Source organism: Sebastes fasciatus, chromosome 12 (assembly GCF_043250625.1).
Source record: "Sebastes fasciatus isolate fSebFas1 chromosome 12, fSebFas1.pri, whole genome shotgun sequence".
NCBI classification, from domain to species: domain Eukaryota; kingdom Metazoa; phylum Chordata; class Actinopteri; order Perciformes; family Sebastidae; genus Sebastes; species Sebastes fasciatus.
Genome location: NC_133806.1, coordinates 7,842,899 through 7,863,196, shown reverse-complemented (window position 1 = coordinate 7,863,196; position 20,298 = coordinate 7,842,899). Strand labels below are relative to the sequence as shown.

General features: G+C 37.5%; 2 protein-coding genes across 2 annotated transcripts; both read right to left on the bottom strand.

Annotated features, from left to right (window-relative positions):
- Positions 1-1,265: 1,265 nt before the first annotated feature.
- Positions 1,266-5,009, bottom strand: LOC141778584 (asialoglycoprotein receptor 1-like). The gene is made up of 7 exons (XM_074652949.1): positions 4,882-5,009; positions 4,055-4,126; positions 2,833-2,922; positions 2,162-2,356; positions 1,904-2,067; positions 1,641-1,753; positions 1,266-1,564 (listed from the first exon to the last, which is right to left on the bottom strand). The coding sequence occupies exons 1-7, from the start codon at positions 4,907-4,909 to the stop codon at positions 1,426-1,428; spliced, it is 801 nt and encodes a 266-aa protein (XP_074509050.1). The 5' UTR covers positions 4,910-5,009; the 3' UTR covers positions 1,266-1,425.
- Positions 5,010-5,699: 690 nt separating this feature from the next.
- LOC141778590 (uncharacterized) lies at positions 5,700-14,164 on the bottom strand. Its single transcript, XM_074652953.1, has 6 exons — positions 13,074-14,164; positions 11,612-11,689; positions 10,542-10,661; positions 7,934-8,575; positions 7,671-7,783; positions 5,700-7,594 (listed from the first exon to the last, which is right to left on the bottom strand). Exons 1-4 carry the CDS (start codon positions 13,138-13,140, stop codon positions 8,181-8,183), a joined length of 660 nt encoding a protein of 219 aa, XP_074509054.1. The 5' UTR covers positions 13,141-14,164; the 3' UTR covers positions 5,700-7,594; positions 7,671-7,783; positions 7,934-8,180.
- Positions 14,165-20,298: the final 6,134 nt, after the last annotated feature.

Here is a 20,298-nt window from a genome sequence, read left to right as displayed (position 1 = left end):
ATGATGGGAAGTCTTCTTCATTAAAGGTTTCAACACACTGTGTGTCTTCAGCATCTTTCCATGCTGCTGCCGTCAACCTTTCATCAACTAACAGTAACTTTCATTATATTTAATCATATACAGTAAATATCAAATAGATTTTTTTCTGCTGAGATTGAAGACTCATTTGACAAACATGGAATTCTACTTTTTAATACACAACTTGCTATTACATAAAACATGATCATTACATGATTATGCTGTGTTCTTTTGTGACTATGCATTGTGAAAATAAGTATCTACATTCAGACACAGTGATGAACTGATGAGCTCTTGAACACACAACCAATTATCACATATTATTAAGCAATAAGGATTAATGAACAAATCAATAATTGATCACAAAAACAAGTTCCTTTTTCATCATACTAAATCCATCACTCATCCCCTTTACCTGCTTACTGTATGTCTGTTTAGAGACCTGGTTGGGCAGGAGTTTATCCCAGCATGCACTGTGTTTAAGGCAGAAAAACATTCTGGACAGATCTCCAGCCTAACACGGGGTCAACACACACACAAACATATTCCCCTGACCTGCATGTGTTTGGACTGTGGGAGGAAACATGTGAACATGAGGGAACATGTAAACTCCACACAGAAAGGCCCCGGTCTCATTCAAAACCAGGACCCTCTGTCTGTAAGATGACAGTGTAACCACTGAGCTGTTTTGATACTCAAAAAAAGACAATAACAACAATATGTGGAAGCACATTTATTCACTGGTGACTAAAACATGAACTTGCTTCTAGATAGATAGATAACACTTAACCATCAGCTGTACAAGTAAGCATTTTATACATCAGAATACTACATGGAAACAGAATCTGGAATATTTTGTCAAGAACAAGTGGTGCAGCGCCCCCTGCTGGCCAATCAGTAGCAACAATATAAAATGCCACATAAGAAATAAGAAACTCAGCAGTCTTGTTGGTCCCTTTTTTTCAATCTGCTGATATAGAAATTATAAACACTGCATCTCTAACAAAGTAGAAGAAAAACACATTCAAAGTTATTAATAATTAACAGGTTAGTGACCCTTCAGGTCCGTCATTGTGTCAGTAGACACACCATACCTAATCCAATATCTAATTGCATTTATACATATTCACATATTTTTTATGTATTTGTAAAGAACTTTTTAACTTGTTTTTGAAAAATGTTGTATAAATAAAGGTATTATTATTATTATTATTATACATTTCATCTTTTTTTTCAGACACACAAACAGTTTTATCTAGTTACTAGTTTTACATTTTTCTTTACAAAAAATAAAATCCCTTGATTTTTTGTTATCTTTGAAAAACACAATTTATATTGATATTATCTTACATTTAATTAACCTTTACAGAGTATCCAGTAACCTTCTCAAGTATGACTGCGGTGTGTTTAAAGAGATAAAGCATTCTTTTCGCAGATCCATTGCTGTTTGACATCACAGCTCACTGATTTCCATCCTTCCTTCTTGACAGAAATTGCACAGTGACCATCAGTAGGAGGAGTAGGAGGTGGAGGTTGTGCCCAGTTGCTGAGAGAAGAACATGATGTTTAGATCAAGGCTGATCGATAATATGATTCAAAGTGTTTAGGAACGTGTTTCTTACATTACAGTCAGATTACTTCCATCGATCCACTTCCATTTCCCATCTTCAACTCTCAGGCCAATCCATTCTCCATTGGTTCCTGAACTTCCCCAGCTGTAACCATCGATTACTTCCTGACAACAGAGAGACAGCTATTAGATATTTAAACATCATACATGAATAAACACACGGTGGCCTACAGACTCACAGTGTGTTCAGACCTACAGAAAATACATTTTTATTTCATAATTGGTTCATACAAATACCCACAGTTTTCTCATTACCTTCTCGTTTTGATCATGTATAACAGCAAAATTTTCATTCCTTCCTCTGCAGTCTTCTCGAGCTTCTTCCCAGGTTCTCCGATTAGGAGGCTCAGCGTTATTAATCGCGTAGCAGCTGGGGTTGTTGTATGTCCAGCCATCCTGACAAACTTGACACTGTCGGCCTGAAACATCAGAGACCAACCAATAAACATCATTACTGCATTGTGATATTATTATTGGTTATTTTTGGACTTAATTAATGGGATCTGAACATACCATTATTTGTTTTGGGGCAGTAGGCATCAATGCTCCACTGAGCTCGACTGACGTTGAGCTCATTCCAGTTAGTCTTCATGTCTCGTATTTGTTCTGTTAACTTGTTCTTCTGTGTCTCCAGCTCCTGGTTTTGTGTTTTCAGCTGCTGGATTTCTGCCTTCAGCTTGGCGTCGTTTTCAGAAATGACAGAGGTAACTATAGTGACAGACAGAGGAAGGTGCTGGGCTTTAATTCATTGTTTTTATTTATATAATAGATTAATAATTATTTATAAAAATTCAATTCAGTGGGGCATTATTGGCACGAAGGTTTCAAGAACAATATCGCCAAAGCATCAAAATACAATTTGTCCATATACTACACAATAACAGTAATATGAATATTAACACATTAAGACTGCTATCTATCTATCTATCTATCTATCTATCTATCTATCTATCTATCTATATATCTATATATCTATCTATCTATCTATCTATCCATCTATCTATCTATCTATCTATCTATCTATATATCTATATATCTATATATCTATCTATCTATCTATCTATCTATCTATCTATCTATATATCTGCCAGTGTGAACAGGAGGAAGAATTACACCAAGAAAAACTGTAGTAAAAGCTAAAGCTAAAACCAAAAGATAAGAAAAAAAACCCCAGTGGTACTCACAGTAGATACGAAGGCCCATGATGACTAACAGTATCAGCCAACACACTGCTATCAGGGGAAAAGACTGAGTGAAGAAGCGAAACCTGTAGTCTGAGAGAAAAGAAGAACTCAGTTGAATTAATGAAGCTGATTTAACACAGTCACAGGTGCTTTGACAAAAAATAAAGATAGTTAAATAAGTTTCATGCTTAACAATATTTACAGTTTTTCTCAATCGCTTTGTCTAATATTTTGAAACAGTCTTAACATTCTCCAAACTGTAAGTGAAACTTTCACAACAGTTTGATGAGACATTACAACTCTATTGCATGTTTGCAAAAGGTAATAACTCACCCAGAACATTTAATTTGTGCCTCAAAACCTAGTTATTGTATCAGTAAATTGGTCAATGGCATCAAAATGATAAGTTGTTTTGTCATTGTGTGAGCCGTACTGGTCAAAAAGATGTTTTTTTCACCATGGTGGTCAACACTGGAAATGTTCTTACATACAAATCTAATTTTATTCTACTTTTTGTTGACACTGACTACTTGCTGTACTATATCAGAAAGTCAGTCTTATCTTGCTGAATGCTGTTGTGTATCACATTGAGCTTTTTAGATGCACATTTCAACAGCAGGTCAAAGTTTACTGAAAGTCAATAGGCCTACTGTAGTGCACAGAAAAAGGATGTGCACATCTGTATGCATGCTGTACATTTATTTGAGTAGCAATGTGTCACCTTTGATCTTTCATGTAAAGTTACCCTATATACAGTGAACAGAAAGTTAGCCACAAAATGACGTCCATGTCAAAAACAAGTAAAGCAAAAAACAACAAATTGTAACTCATCGCAGTACATAATCATGTCATAGATATTTATGGCATATACATGTATGTCTGACAGATTTTGATAACTGAAAGGATCATTTTGCATGTGAAAAGCTCAAACGAGGAAATAATGTTTAGAATTTTAGAAAAGGATGACAATTTCACTGAGAATCAACTCATCAGTTTTGATCAGCAAGATATGTGCAAACGATTATTGTACTTAGTCTTTTGCACACGTGCTAAAAACTGTGCAATTTGCTTGAATAAAGGAGAAATTCTAATCTGTTGTGAACAACAAACTAATTGTTCAGAAATTTGAGCTCACTGTTTTGAAAAAAAACCCAATTCTCATTCAAGAATTGAGAAATGAGAAAAAATTTAAAGATTGAAACGTATTGTGTTCATAATGCACCTGGAGGGGCTGCCACTTTCTCCACAGTGCATACAGGCTCATTAGCATAGTCAGCTTCTTCTTCAATTTCCTCTGAAAGATAAACAGATCAAACACAAATGGTTAAATGTTTGTATGCAGTTCCACTCCCAATATGTTGAGCACACTGGAGGAACCATGATACAAAAGATGGATTCTATAATCAATTTCAACATTCTGGTCATTCTGACAAAAACATAGTTCACCAGAAGTCCTTTGAGGACTGTAAGGGAAATGTAAAAGCTTACAATGTACCAATTCTGTATTTCACAGAAAAGTGTTTGGTTGTTAGTTCTGCTTTGACGTTGTGGTTTAGTTGTTTGGTTTGCAGCTAATGCTGATTAGTTGTGTTAGGAAACTATCTTAAAGGTTTTAACCCACACTGGTCGTCTGCAACATCTTCTCACGCTGCTGCAGTTCCCCTTTCACCAACAGCTGTTCAATAGTGACTTTTTATCACAATTAAATATCTTTCTGTTGAAGAGCCATTAGATAAACTTAAAATCCTACTTTTAAAATACACTATCTGCTTTTTTCCTTAATAAGTCATTGATAAATTCGCAGCTTCTCCCAAAGCGTACTCTGAAAAAAAAATACAATAAATCACATCATCCCTGATGTGTTGAGCAGAGTGGAAAAATCATAATGCAAAAGATGGAATTTGAAATGAATTTGGGCATTTTAAAACCCTTTGGTACTAGGCTGTTATCAATCATCAGAAGCATCATACACTGCAAGAAAAAAAATGTAGACAATGGCACAGAGAAATATACATGCAGACACATAGATATTTGAATATTTTAAAGTACCAGTATCCTCCCGTGGTTTTCTGTTCATCCTGGACAAATGTTTGAAATCCAGCTGCAGTTCTGTATAACGGTTGTTAGGAGTCTGTCTGGTCCGCTCATATGGTCTTTAGTGGACTTCTGCTTTGAGGCTATAACTGTGTGTTTTCTGTCTCATCCTCTTCAATAATGTTGCAACTTCCGCAAATTATGTTCTGACGTGATATAGCATTTTTATTCAATGTAATAGACTAAAACATGGATTTGCTTCTAGATAGATGGATGACACCGTCACCTCTACATATTAATATTCGTTATATCAGATACTTAAGAAAGCAGCTCTGGGAACATTCTGTTGGGATCAAGTGATACAGCACTCTCTGTTGGCCAATCAGAATCACAAATATAAAATGTTTCATGACAGGAAGCTCTGAATAGTTTTGTTGGTGCCTTTCATCACTCTATCACTACATGCTGATATAAAACATTTGATCATTGCATCTTTAATAAAGTAGAAGAAAAGCACGTTCAAAGTTATAATGAACAGTTTTTGGGGCCAGGGACCCCTTACAGGGGGGACAATTTTCCAAGGACCCCTCATAATCCTAAAACAGATTAATCATATGCTTACTACCATTTGTAGTCTTAGATGCCAGAGGAGCTATTTGTATTCTGAAACATTTCCACTTAAATACTTTGGACCTGTTTCATAGTGACAAACAGAAACACACTTCAATTTGAATAATTTTATGTCCCCTCATGTCCCAAAGAGGGGACATTTCCAATCTTAATAACACTTATATACCTTTCAACAGAGTTATTTTATTTAAATTGCATTTGGACTCAACTTGACAGCATTTATAGTCTACAGTTCAAGTAATTGATCTTAAAAGCTTTCAGAAAAGGATTCCTAAGTCCTAATAAATCCAGATCTGTAAATTTACTTAAAAAATGTGAACTTATTGCTGTGTGTCACAATCATATCAGAGTTTCTATTGGCCCAGAGCTAACATGGGTGGGAGACATGGACACAATATGTTTGTTTTATTGGTGCAAATGGCCCCCATCTGTAGATTTGCATAACATGATTGCAACATAATTTTATAATTTTCATCACAATGATCAATAACATGATTATGTTGCATGTTGTTCTGTGACTAAACATTGTGAAAATAAGTATCTATATTCAGACACAGTGATGAACTGATGAGCTCTTTAACACACAACCAATTATCACATATTCTTAAGCAATAAAGATTAATGAACAAATCAATAATTGTTCACAAAAACAAGTTCATTGTCCATCATACTAAATCCATCACTCATCCCCTTTACCTGCTTACTGTATGTCTGTTTAGAGACCTGGTGGGTCAGGAGCTTATCCCAGCATGCACTGCGTTTAAGGCAGAAAAACATTCTGGACAGATCTCCATCCTAACACGGGGTCAACACACACACAAACATATTCCCCTGACCTGCATGTCTTTGGACTGTGGGAGGAAACATGTGAACATGAGGGAACATGTAAACTCCACACAGAAAGGCCCCGGTCTCGTTCAAAACCAGGACCCTCTGTCTGTAAGATGACAGTATAACCGCTGAGCTGTTTTGATACTCAGGAACAGAATTAGGTCTAAACAGATTTAATGTGACACCACCAAAAAACACTGAAGCCCCATCACAAAAACATGACATTTGTATTTGTGAAATACACAATATGATAGTTCCCTAATAAATTGTCCCTCTCTGGACCTCTGCTGATGCAGATGTTGACAGTGTGACTGATTAATGAGGCCAGATCTCCTTCTGTCTCATCTTGATTAAACATGTCATACATCATGAATGAGGTTGTTCTTCCTGACTTTATTAAAGTTTACTGACATTTTGAAGCAAGAAAAAGACAATAACAACAATATTTGGAAGCACATTTATTAACTGGTGACTAAAACAGGAATTTGCTTCTAGATAGATAGATAACACTTAACCATCAGCTGTACAAGTAAGTATTTTATACATCAGAATTCTACATGGAAACAGAATCTGGAATATTTTGTCAAGAACAAGTGGTGCAGCGCCCCCTGCTGGCCAATCAGTAGCAACAATATAAAATGCCACATAAGAAATAAGAAACTCAGCAGTCTTGTTGGTCTCTTTTTTCAATCTGCTGATATAGAAATTATAAGCACTGCATCTCTAACAAAGTAGAATAAAAACACATTCAAAGTTATTAATAATTAACAGGTTAGTGCCCCTTCAGGCCCGACACACCATTCCTATATAATCCAATATCTAACTGCATTTATACTTATATTAATATTTTGTATGTATTTGTAAAAAGCACTTTTTAACTTGTTTTTGAAAAATGTTATATAAATAAAGGTATTATTAATATTATTATTATTATTATACATTTAATCTTTTTTTTCAGACACACACAAACAGTTTTATCTAGTTACTAGTTTTACCTTTTTCTTTATAAAAATAAAATCCCTTGATTTTTTGTTATCTTTGAAAAACACAGTTTATATTGATATTATCTTACATGTAATTAACCTTTACAGAGTATCCAGTAACCTCTCAAGTATGACTGCGGTGTGTTTAAAGAGATAAAGCGTTCTTTTTGCAGATCCATTGCTGTTTGCCATCACATCTCACTGATCTCCATCCTTTGCCCTGGACAGAAATTGCACAGTGACCGACAGTAGGAGGAGTAGGAGGTGGAGGTTGTGCCCAGTTGCTGAGAGAAGAACATGATGTTTAGATCAAGGCTGATAGATACTATGACTCAAAGTGTTTAGGAACGTGTCTCTTACATTACAGTCAGATTACTTCCATCGATCCACTTCCATTTCCCATCTTCAACTCTCAGGCCAATCCATTCTCCATTGGTTCCTGAACTTCCCCAGCTGTAATCTTCGATTACTTCCTGACAACAGAGAGACAGCTATTAGATATTTAAACATCATACATGAATAAACACACGGTGGCCTACAGACTCACAGTGTGTTCAGACATACAGAAAATACAGTTTTATTTCATAATTGGTTCATACAAATTCCCACAGTTTTCTCATTACCTTCTCATGTTGATCATGTATAACAGCAAAATCTGCATTCTTTCCTCTGCAGTCTTCTCGAGCTTCTTCCCAGGTTCTCCGTTCATTAAGAGGAGGGTTATTAACCGCATAGCAGCTGGTCTTGGTGGGGTTGTTGTGTCGCCAGCCATTCTGACAAACTTGACACTGTCTCGCTGAAACATCAGAGACCAACCAATAAACATCATTACTGCATTGTGATATTATTATTGGTTATTTTTGGACTTAATTAATGGGATCTGAACATACCATTATTTGTTTTGGGGCAGTAGGCATCAATGCTCCACTGAGCTCGACTGACGTTGAGCTCATTCCGGTTAGTCTCCATGTCTCGTATTTGTTCTGTTAAGTTGTTCTTCTGTGTCTCCAGCTCCTGGTTTCGCGTGTTCAGCTGCTGGTTTTCTGCAGTCAGGCTTGTGGTCTTGCTTTCTAAGACAGTATAGCCTTTTGTCAGGTTGTCAAACTGGTCGTTCAGATTTTTGTGGTCCCTCCTCAAGTTTTCATTGTCTGAGCCGAGTTTGTTGTTGTTGTTTGTCAGGTTGCGATTGGCATCCAGTAGAGCTGTTTGGTTTTCTTTTAACTGGTTCAGTTGACTTACATCACTCTCATGACTTAATGGAGCAACTGCAAAATGGAAATTAGCTTCTTAATCATAGTGATAATGCAATTTTGGTTTGTCAATTTTGTTTTTGTCATTTGCTACTTTTGAAAGTTATTTCCTGTCTGTCTGACTTCAGGTTTTCCAGCTTCTTGGAAGATTTCAACAAATCTCCTGAAAAGACTAAAACCAACAGTTAGTATGTCTCACTATGTTTCCTGACTTCCCCAATGGGCCCTGTGGCACTCACACCCAAGTCCTCTGGTTCCTACTGAAGACGTATATATTTCTCATTGCCTAAAACACCTGGACACTGTAGTTTTAAGTCAACATTACTCAAACAGGAGTGAATAGTACAAGAGTAAGAGGACGGTGTATGTGGGATTGACTCAAAAGCAGTCCAGTTGCTAGGAAAAAATGTTGACATAGCATGTTTCTGCAAACAACGGATATGTTGAATGTGTACGTTTTTGCATTCGGTCCAAACAAGTGACATAGTATATCGAGCGACCGTTATTGAAAGTTACGTGGTATAATAATGAGTATAACAAGCGAGAAAGTCCACTGAGGGTGGGTGGAAGGTGTGGTGAATGGGTCAAACAAGGAGACGGCTGTTCGCGTCCCGTGTGAAACCAAAAGTTAACGTTGACTTTACACTTGTTACATGGTAAATGGACTTGGACTTATATAGCGCTTTTCTAGTCTTCCGACCACTCAAAGCGCTTTACACTACATGTCAGCATTCACCCATTCACACACACATTCATACACTGACGGCAGAGGCAACTAATGTGCCAACTTTGCCCATCAGGATCTAATCTAAATACTCATTCACACACCGATGGCTATGTCTTCAGGAGCAATTTGGGGTTAAGTGTCTTGCTCAAGGACACATCGACATGTGACCTGGAGCAGCCGGGGATCGAACCACCGACCTTTCGATTGGTGGACAACCTGCTCTACCCTCTGAGCCACAGCCGCCCTGCATAACGTTGTTATGCTTGTTATGTAACGTTATATAAGAAAGTCTGCTAAGGGTAGTTGTTATTTATTTACGCTAGTTACGTTGTTACGTTATTATTTTAACACAAACCATGATCTTTTTCTCACCTTGACCAAGTAGCTTTGTTAACAACGTGCATTGTGCGTTTGTGCAAGCGTGATACAAGGCTGATCTGAAACGTATATATTAGGGCTGTCATTCGATTAAAATAGTTAATCACGATTAATCGCAAATTAATCACACATTTTTATCTTAAAATAGTGGCGTTATTACCGCGTTATCTTTAACAGTATTTATGTATTTATGAAACGTATTTTTGGTTCAGAAATATCCACATTCAACATATGCATGGTTTGCAGAAACGTACAATGCCAAAAAAAATTTCTGGAGACTGGGTTGCTCAAAAGATACAGTCATTGTTATGAACGAACATGCCAGTGAGGTTCACTGATGTGTTTTTAATAGTTTTTGGACAACAGTGGAGCTCTATAGCACAGAGGAAGACGACATAAGAGGCTTTGATACACAACATTCTTGTTAGTAGATACATTCAGTGTCGGTTTGGGTTTGATCATCGGACTATACGATATAAAATGCTTTATTCTGAAATTAGATTTAACTGGGGAAAAATAAACAAAATTTAGATTCATTAATTTTGCTTCATTTGGGATAAATAACCACAAAGCAATAAAACATGCGATCAAATGTTGTTATGATTGGATATGGCTTGAGGCTGACACACCCAGGAGCAGGTGCATATTTCTAATATTGGGTCCAGAAATTTAGTTTGTAACAGATTTGGCAAACAAATAGAGGTAGAGACTTATAGTCCGCTAATAGACAGTCTGAGCTTCGAACTGTAGGAAATACATGACTGATAACAAATAATGGTGACAGATGAAAACTATGAATTATTCTTTAAGGTTTGTCTCATGTTGATGTGTGAGTTAATGCATGGACTGCCTGTTATGTATGTACAGTATACTTACGGTGCAGTACACAGAGTGCTATGATGCCCAACAGCAAAATGACACAAAGAGTCCCCAAACAACAAGCCAACTGCTGATAGTGGCGACATCTGTTGTTTGCTTTCTTCTCTGGCAGGAATCCTGCTGAGACAAAACAACAAATAGAAATATAGAAATATAAGGCTTTAACAATCTGAGTTAACCAAATCAAGAGAGAATCTTTCAAAGTAAGTCTTTTTAGTACAATATTCACTCTTGTGAACACTGTCTGGTGAAACACAGAGGGAATTTTATAGTAAAAAGAATAAGTAAAAAGTAAGTAAAGGGAAGGAAAGGTGCCCACTTGATTTGACTAACTCAGACTGCTAAAGTATTAGCTTCAGATAAACTTTGGAATACATTTTTACACAGAACACTGACTGTAGATTTTGTCCCCCACCATTTACATTACAAGCAAATTAGGAATATTTTAATAGGAATGATAACAGCAAGCAAAACCTGTTTCAATGACATCTGACTGTTGCTGAAAAATTGCGAAACTATCCTTTGGGAAAAATGCTTTTTGCTTTTGTGCAAAAAGTAGTGGTAGCAGTAGAAGCAGTAATAGTAGAAGTATTGGTGGTAACAGCAGTATACTTGTAGTAGTAGTGGCTGTAACAGTTGTTGCACTTGAACTAGTGTGTTGCACTCATCCAACACTCTGTCTTGGGAAAGACATTAAAAAAAGTTCAAACTCAAAATATAAATTCCCAAAATGATTCAAACAATCCTACACTTCTCATAATTAAATTCGATGGCATCTTTTCACTAGACTCTCCATGACTGCCTGGAAGACGCTGACATCTTTGAAACTCCCCACCCCCAATTTGTAAGGCTGTGTTATAAATTTCCTCCTACCCCCTTGTGTCGTTCATGGGGCGGTTCCCTAGTTGCAAGTGAACAAAACTAACCGGGTCTGTCTCCTTAGTTAAAAATGAACAAATTGCCTACTGGTTATAATGGTAATGTAGTGGTAGTAGTTGTAGCAGTACTAGCAGCAGTACTAGAAATGCTTCCAGTTGCAGTAACACCTGAATTGTTTTACAACTTACCGTTTGAATCAGAAGTTTGTTTGGGTGTTTCGCCTCGCACCTTCACTTCATCGTACACAATTTCCTCCTCTTTTATAGCTGAAAGGGTGAAGGACACAATCACATTGGTTAATTACTGTGTAGTGGTCAAATGACAAGAACTTTTAAAGGCTTATTCCATTATTTGAAATGAAAAAAGGTAACACTTTACAATAAGGTACGCAATATTTCGATAGTTGCCGGGCAACAAATGAGGAACGAATGAGGAACTAACTGTAAACCATTGGCTAACAGGCAGCTCATGAGTAACTCAACAGTAGTAACAACTTTTATAGAGTAGCTAATGATTACTTAATTGAGAAATGTTATTATGTTAATGAACTAATATAATTCTTCATGGGTATCTGAATCCTTATAATGGTCCTTTACTTAATGCATAGTTCTCGCATAGTTACTTTTGAATAAACGGCACTTTACCAATAACAAAATCATTACTTTATTATTACCCACCCATTTGTGTCTCCTCAAGTACAGCGGTGCACCATACTGTGTTGTTACTGAGCACCGCATCATTACTTCCATAAGGGTGAAATAGTAACTACTTGAATGATCAATGATGAATTGTAATAGCTATTAGTCAGTGAGGTTGATGCCCCTCTAATGGGAAGACACAAACTTGCTTAGTAATGAACAACTATTCATGAAGCTATGATTCACTGCTCAGTAACAACTCAGTATGATGCACCACTTTACTTTAAAACTGACAGCTAAAACCAAAGATGATGAAATTGTTAGCGGATCATAGATGAAAAGGGAAACTGCCTTTTATGTGGAAACGCTTAAATAACTATTTCAATACACATTTTCCTGACTGGTTTCAAGAAGTTGTGGTCAGGGTGAAATCCCCAGTGTGGGTTACATTTACTGTAAACAAGCAATACTAAACAAAAGACCATCAGTTTGTATCCAATATGTGTTCATTGATTAGTTATTAAAATTAAAGTGCATTTCTCAATGCAGAGGACACAATCATTCTTAAGAGTTGAACATTGTGCATATAGATTTGAATTTAATGTGTTTCCTTGGTTTATTTGTAGTGCGCACTTCACCATAATCAATCGATATCAAATTTGCACCCGCAAACTTCCAACAGTTTATGAAACAGCCTTTCCACAATGTAATGCAGCTGATTCTTTCTATGAATATATCAACTTATTTTTTGTCCACTTGGTAAATGATGAGCAGTTTTTCATGTTTCAGGTTGTACTGGTTACATTTCCTTTACAATACATTAAAAATAGATTTAATATTGTGGTCAGTAAAAATACCTAGTGTATTTTCTATCCAGTATAGTGAAGAAAATAGAAATCAACATTGCATATGAGGATGATCACATAAACACAGATACAGCATCTATCCCGAGCAACAGCATAATACATTTTAACACTTCTATTCTTGATGTAAAAAAAGAAAAGAAACTTACCTTCAGGTGGAGGATGTTTTTTATTTTGGAATACAACCGAAGCGTAGTTAACCTCCTCCTCCGACATCGCTACAGCTGTTCTGTTAAGTTCTGTCTGACTTGTAGACAGAGAAGTGCTGCTGTTATCAAACCACAGCGCACCCTCAAAGTGGCTGTTTCCTCTGTTCAGTTGAGACTGTCACTCAGCCTTAGAATGAACAACTTCTGCTTTTGGTTGACTAAGTAATTTGCATACATGACTGGCTGAGTATGAACTCAGATGAAACATATAGTGTGTTATTGTGTTAAGGGAATATTATCTTCCAGTAAAAGGCAATATTACAGACAGTGTGCATGCAGGAAGAGGACTGCGTATTGCGTATATGTGACTTTGGATGTTTGCTTGGTGTCAGGAAACACAATTCATACTGACCTCACAAAAAAACAATTAACTCACCCACAGTGGTTGTGGCACTTGATTTACGCAACTTCTGTGTGGTAACACAGTTGCAACATGAAACATTCTCACAATTTTACCGTGAGACTTCTCACAGTATGAGCTGTTTTTGTTCTCACCAATTTGCATGTCTTTAAGACACAGTCCAGTATGTGTGTTACATGTGTCTGCTTGGTTCAACCAGGGTTTATATCCAATACATTCTTCTTTTTTTCCTGTCCAATTTTGTCATATTGCTGTTTTCTAGGCCATGTCTCCGCTGAGAGTGGTTGACTTTGCTAATTAGATCTTAAACCAAAAGGAATAAGGACATAATGGAAGAGAATCCATCCTGGTGGAGGGTTAGATATCAGATATCTAGCACCAGTGCAACCAATGTAAAAAGTTAGTCTGGAGCCCTGTATCTTGGTAACTACTTACCACAATGCTATACAAATGGATATTGATGGTCTCCAGGTGATGATTCTGGTGACCTTGCCATTTTATAGCACCATTCACTGATAAAAATCTCCCTTAATAAACACTTATCTTTATGATTCAGTATCTCAAAAATGACAGGCTGTATTTCCATATTGAGTCCCTGGAACACAAATTAATTTTTTTTTGGTGACCCTCCCCTGACCTTTCTTATCTCTGTTTGTCTGTATACGATAACATGAAATTTGATTACTAAAAATTTATTTACTGTTATCTAGTTTAAGATATTATTTTTAAGGCCACTTCATGAATTCAAAGAATTCTGCTCCAATATCTTGTCAGTACAACAAAAGACAAACTTGATCCATATCAATTCGCATATAAGCAGGGTTGTGGTACAGAAGACGCTGTTGCCACTCTGGTTCATATTATTACAAAACATTTAGACAAACCAAAAACCTATGCAAGAGCTCTTTTTCTAGACTTTTCATCAGCCTTCAATACAATACAGACAGACATCTTGGTGTCAAAAATGGTACAGCGGGAACTGAATCCCTATTTGATACACTGGTATGCCTCCTTTCTCACTAACAGAGTTCAAATTGTAAAAGTAAATAAAACCCTTTCCACTGCCATCACGACCAACGTCGGGGCCCCTCAGGGTTGCGTGAGTTCAGCTATGCTTTTCACCTTTTACACCGATGACTGTCGTACAAATACACCAAATCAATACATCCTAAAGTATTCTGATGATACGGCTATAATATCTCTGTTAAGTCACTCGGACGACCCTGAGCTGCACCAACATGGCGTGAACAAAATGGTCGAGTGGAGTGACAGTAATGCTCTTCAGATTAACACAAAGAAAACGGAAGAAATTGTATTTGGTTCACCATCTGATTCTCATAAAGTTCCTATTGTTATTCATAACGAAAAAATCCTGCAGGTATTTTCATATAAATATTTGGGAGTAATGATTGATCATCTGTTATCTTGGAAAGACCACATTGAATTTGTCTGTAAAAAGACAAAACAAAGAATTTACTTTCTCCGCCGCCTCAGGTCTTTTGGGGCAAGTAAACAAATTCTTCTATTGTTTTTTACTTCTGTGATTATGAGTGTCCTGCAGTATTGTTATACTACATGGTACAATAATTTGTCCACTACTTTAAAGTCAAAACTGCTCCAACAAATGAAAATCTGCTCAAAGATAGTAGGTCAACCCCTTGAGAAACTCTATGAATCAGCCTATCATAATAACATCGTAAGGCTGGCTAACAACATCGTCTCTAACCCCAATCATGTTTTGAACAGTGAATATCAACTGTTACCATCGAATCGGAGATACAGGGTTCCACGATTTAATAAGGTTAGACTGAAGCACTCTTTTTTGCATCAGTCAATCCTTAAACTAAATATGGAGCCTAATCCCAGATCAAATGTGCGTTAAAGGGCCCTGAATATTGTCTTCTGTGATTGTAATGTTTAAATGTTTGTATCCTTGTTTATTGTCTTTGTCCTTTCTGTGATGTTGCAAACGGAGCTGCTGTTATGCAAAACAAATTTCAGACCTGTCTGACAATAAAGTATAAAGTAAAGTAATTAGGCTGCTTTGAAAGAGGAAGTCAAATATGCAAAAGCTGTTTCAGGGGCTTTGCATTCTGTTCTTCCTTGCTCGCTTTTATACTTGAAATATCAAATTCCTCAATGTGGGCTGACGGACTGTATCAATATTTCATTTTCAGTTTGGTTAGATTATCACTTTTTATGTGTTTTGGAAAGCTGCTGCCAACATCTTTATACTTAAGCTGCATATAAACTCGCCAACAGTGGTATCAGATCAACCACAACCAGACAGTCCTCTCACCAAGCCTTTTGATGTAGAATAACTCTTGCAATGAGAAAGCTGAAACCCGGGAAAGAAGCAGGGATTGATGACATACTGGCAGAAATGATACAGCACCTGGGACCTAACGCAAAGACCTGGCTCCTAGAAAGGCTGAATTAATGTACAGTATGACACAGAAAACAATCCCACATGCCTGGAGAAAGGCCAAGGTCGTTGCAATCCCCAAGCCCGGCAAACACCCATCATCCCCAAAGAGCTAATGATCCATCTCCCTCCTCTGCATCACCTACAAGCTCTACGAGAGGCTATGACTCCATGGCCTCATGCCACTTATAGACTCCAAGTTGACCAGAGACCAAGTTGGCTTCCACACTGGCCGTTCCCATGCTGGACAACCTCATCCAACACATCAAGGACAGATTGGAACACTCACTAATAATTGGGGCAGCATTCATAGACTTCTAAGCAGCCTACAACACTGTTCAGCACCTTACAATGGTCAAGAAACTACTGGACATGACTGGTGACCATGACCTGTGCCAAGTCATCAAAAGCCTCCTTAAAGGATAACTTTGGTATTTTTCAACCTGGACCTTATTTTCCCATGTGTTTGTGTCTAAGTGACTAATAGGGAAAACACTTTTGAAATTGGTCCAGTACTGAGGGAGAAAGCCACTAGAAGGGCTGTAATGTAATGTTTGAGGCAACTTCTCACTGTCAGTTAACGTCCACTAAAAGTGCTTGTTTTTGCCACTGACAGGCTCAGATTGTTAAGTGTCTGACAACATTATGGAAAAAACCTTACAGAGAAATGAAACCTTTTTCATACCTTTCACTTAATCTGGTTTGTTTGGTATGATGTGTCTTGCTCGGATAAGTATCATTCTGAAACCTTGCGTCACATCCACATTGTCGAAATCAGCTAAATATTCAGCCATGACATTGAAAATCTTTTAGATAACACTAAGCGACGTTGTCTGTACTCCAACACAACAGACTCCTCTCTTCAACTGTCACTCACATTTCCACCGTTGTCTTCCGGGAACAAGTCACATGACACAATAACAAACGGAAAGCGAAAGGTAAGAAAAAGGTTTTATTTCTCTGTAAGGTCCTTTCCATAATGTTGTCAGACATTTAAAATAACAATCTGAGCCAGTCAGTGGCAAAAACAAGCACTTTTATTGGATGTACACTAATGGTGAGGAATTGCCCATAGCGAGTACATTACAACCCATTTAGCGACTGCCGTCTGCAGCGTTCTCCCTCAATACTGGACCAATTTCAAAAAGTGTTGTCCCCATTAGTCACTTAGACACAAAAACATGGGAAAATAGGGTCCAGGTTAAAAAATGCCAGAGTTATCCTTTAACAACAGGCACTTCTATGTCCAGTTGAACGACCAGAGTAACAAATGGAAAGTCCAAAAGAATGGCCTACTTACAAAGGTATTGTACTGGCCCCCCTCCATTTCAACATTTATACAAACGGCCAGCCATTACCCCCAGAATGCCAGCGCTTTTCACATTTCTGGTTATACAACACATTTCAATTACAGGACATTAAAACTTTTAAATTAAGTTGGGTTTAATATTCTGATCAGTAAAAATACTCCCTGCATTTTTTATCTAGTAGTAAAGAAAATACTAGTAAAAGAAATCAGGAGGATGGATCACATAAACACAGATACAGTACGGTCCATATCAACAGCATGATACATTTTAAGATATCTATTCTTGATGTAAAAAAACAGAACTGCTCTTCAGAAACGTATGGGTGACATCACAGAGACTACATCCATATTTCATACAGTCTATGACCCTAGCCGGCATCACTCCCCCACACATCAGGCGATCTGTTATCGCCAAAGAAAAGAAGAACAAGAACACAGGAGCTTGACACCAGGCCCTCCTTGCATGGCCATGCAGCACTCCAACAAAGGCTGAGATCTAAAACCAGCTTTGTGCAGATGGTCCTGCCCCTCCAGATGACAAAACAAGAAGCAAGAACCAACACCTGGCAAGGTGAATAGAAACAAATATGAAAAATCTGACCTCTTGATTGGCTTGACAGAAGAATTACACCCACTGAATGCCTTGCCAGTGGTCATTATGACCTTGGCTGGGCCACCTGGAAGTCTCTAAATAGACTGTGCCTGGAGCAGAGGAGGTGCAAAGCACTGGTGAAAGCCTACACTACTACACAACAGAAGACACGTGCGGCTGTGGGTCAGTGCAGACCATGTCCCAACTGCTGGAATGTGCCGATGCGCCCCCGGTGTAGCCCAGAAGACCAGGTAAAACCCACCCTGTGGCCTTGTACCCGATATTGGCAGAACGACATTTGAGATTGCTATGGACTCAAAAGAAGAAGCTGCTACAGTATTTTTCAGTTGTTTTCTAAATACCCTTATTATGGTATATTTCCCCAATATAATCTTGAATATAAGGCCTGAACAGCATGCAGAGCATCATAGGAGATACTGCCTTTTGATAACTTCATGACAGCTTTTGTATTTCTTGTCTGTGTGCCCTTTTATCAGAGGAAGTTTTCTTATTTTTAACGATGCTCCGTTGAGGCCAGGCTGAGTTATAGAACAACAGGTTTTAGGGGGCAGGCCTTCCTCAAAAGCATTTTAGCTGGTAAATATGGGTTATTATGACAAATGAGTCTGGTTACAACCTTTAGGCTTATTATAATCTAATACACAAATATTATAATCTCCCTGACCAACAGTTACTGGTGCAATACATTAAAAAACACAAGTAATAAAGCAATTAACAACATCAGAAAAAGTTACCTTTGTGGGTTTTATAACACATTTCTTCTGTTCCATCGTTATTTCAGAGTAAGAGGCAGTTAGCAGTGTCACCATGTAACACTGGGTAATGGCAGGCTGTTGCAGTGCTGAGAAATGCCCACTAGATGGAGATGGGAAGGTCAAGCTCTAACCTTCCCTAGCATCACTGAACACCCACACTTACAGTGCAAGGCCTATAAAATATATGAGACTTTTTATGAAGATTTTTATTATTATTGCTAATATTTCTGGGCAGATTCTGTGCCTCAGTCTGATAATGTGTTAGTGTTGATAAGGTTATGGACTTCAGAGGACAAGTTCCCACTTTGCATTATTTGTTTTGGTTTAATCATTAACTAACTAACTAATAACCTGAATATAGTTTCCAAAAATGTCTCAAGCTGAAATTTCATACCATATGATTAGAATGAATTATATCTTCATTTACAGTTGTTGTTGTTGTTACATTTGATTCGAAGACTTGATGATTTGTCCTAATTGTATTTAATGAATTTTCTCCATATCCATAATATCCCCCTGTGATACTTTATTTTTCTGCAGCCAGACGTTATTCTCAGAAAGAGGATGATTAAAAACTTTGATGTTGTGTAATTGGTTAGTGGGTTACTTTTCTCAATAACATTTTTAGTTTCACTTGTCCTTGTCCACACTTTCAATTTCAGCAGGTTAGGTTACTCTAATGTCTTTTTTTTCTCAGGACTCCCCCCAAACAATTCCCAGCTCATTCCTAACAAAGACAAAGATAAAAAGTAATCACATCACACCATTTGTCGGGTTTCTGCACCAAATATTGTTTAAATGCCTGCTGTTTGTCTACTATTCTCTGGTTTAGGATCAAAATATATCTCTGACCGTCTTTTACCAAACCAAAACTTTCATGTTCTCCTTTGCCTTTGACGGAACCTCAAGCATTAATCAATTTCTTTTCTTTTAAAAAACTAATTTTAGAGGTATTAAAGGATATTTTTGCATTTATTGGATCACGACAGTAAAAACATGACAGGAAATAAAAGAAGAAACGAATGATGGCATGCAACAAAGATCCTCCGGTGGTCCCTGGCGTCTTAAACCTCTAAGCCAAGGGTGCCCAAGCTTTTCCCTCGGAGGGCCAAAACTGGAACTCAATGGAGGGCCACGGGCCAAAATGAAAGACCTATTGTATTGTATTGTTAAGATGCAAAATGGTCCTACGATCCCAAGTTCCCATGTATACTGCATTCAAAAAATTGCATGTTTTCCCTAAAACTGCATAGGATTATTATAAAGTGGGCAAATCTGTAAAGGGGAGACTCGTGGGTACCCATAAAACCTATTTTCAGTCACATATCTGGAGGTCAGAGGTCAAGGGACACCTTGACAAATGGCCATGCCAGTTTTTCCCCACCAAAATTTAGCCCAATCTTTAGAGTGTTAGCCTCCTTCCTGACAAGCTAAAATGACATGATTGGTATAATGGAGTCCTTAGGTTTTCTAGTTTCATATGATGCCACTATCTTCTAACCATAAACCCGAGTACGGCTTCCAAAAGACAGTAAAGTCGGTTGGGTCTTTTAATAAAAAAATAATAATTTGTTAACATCTGGCAGGCCAAATCAAACCTGATGGCGGGCCAACTTTGGCCCGCGGGCCCCACTTTGGGCAGCCCTGCTCTAAGCTCTTGGTTTTTATCTATTTGGGTCTTTCTTTCAGAGATTTTTCTTCA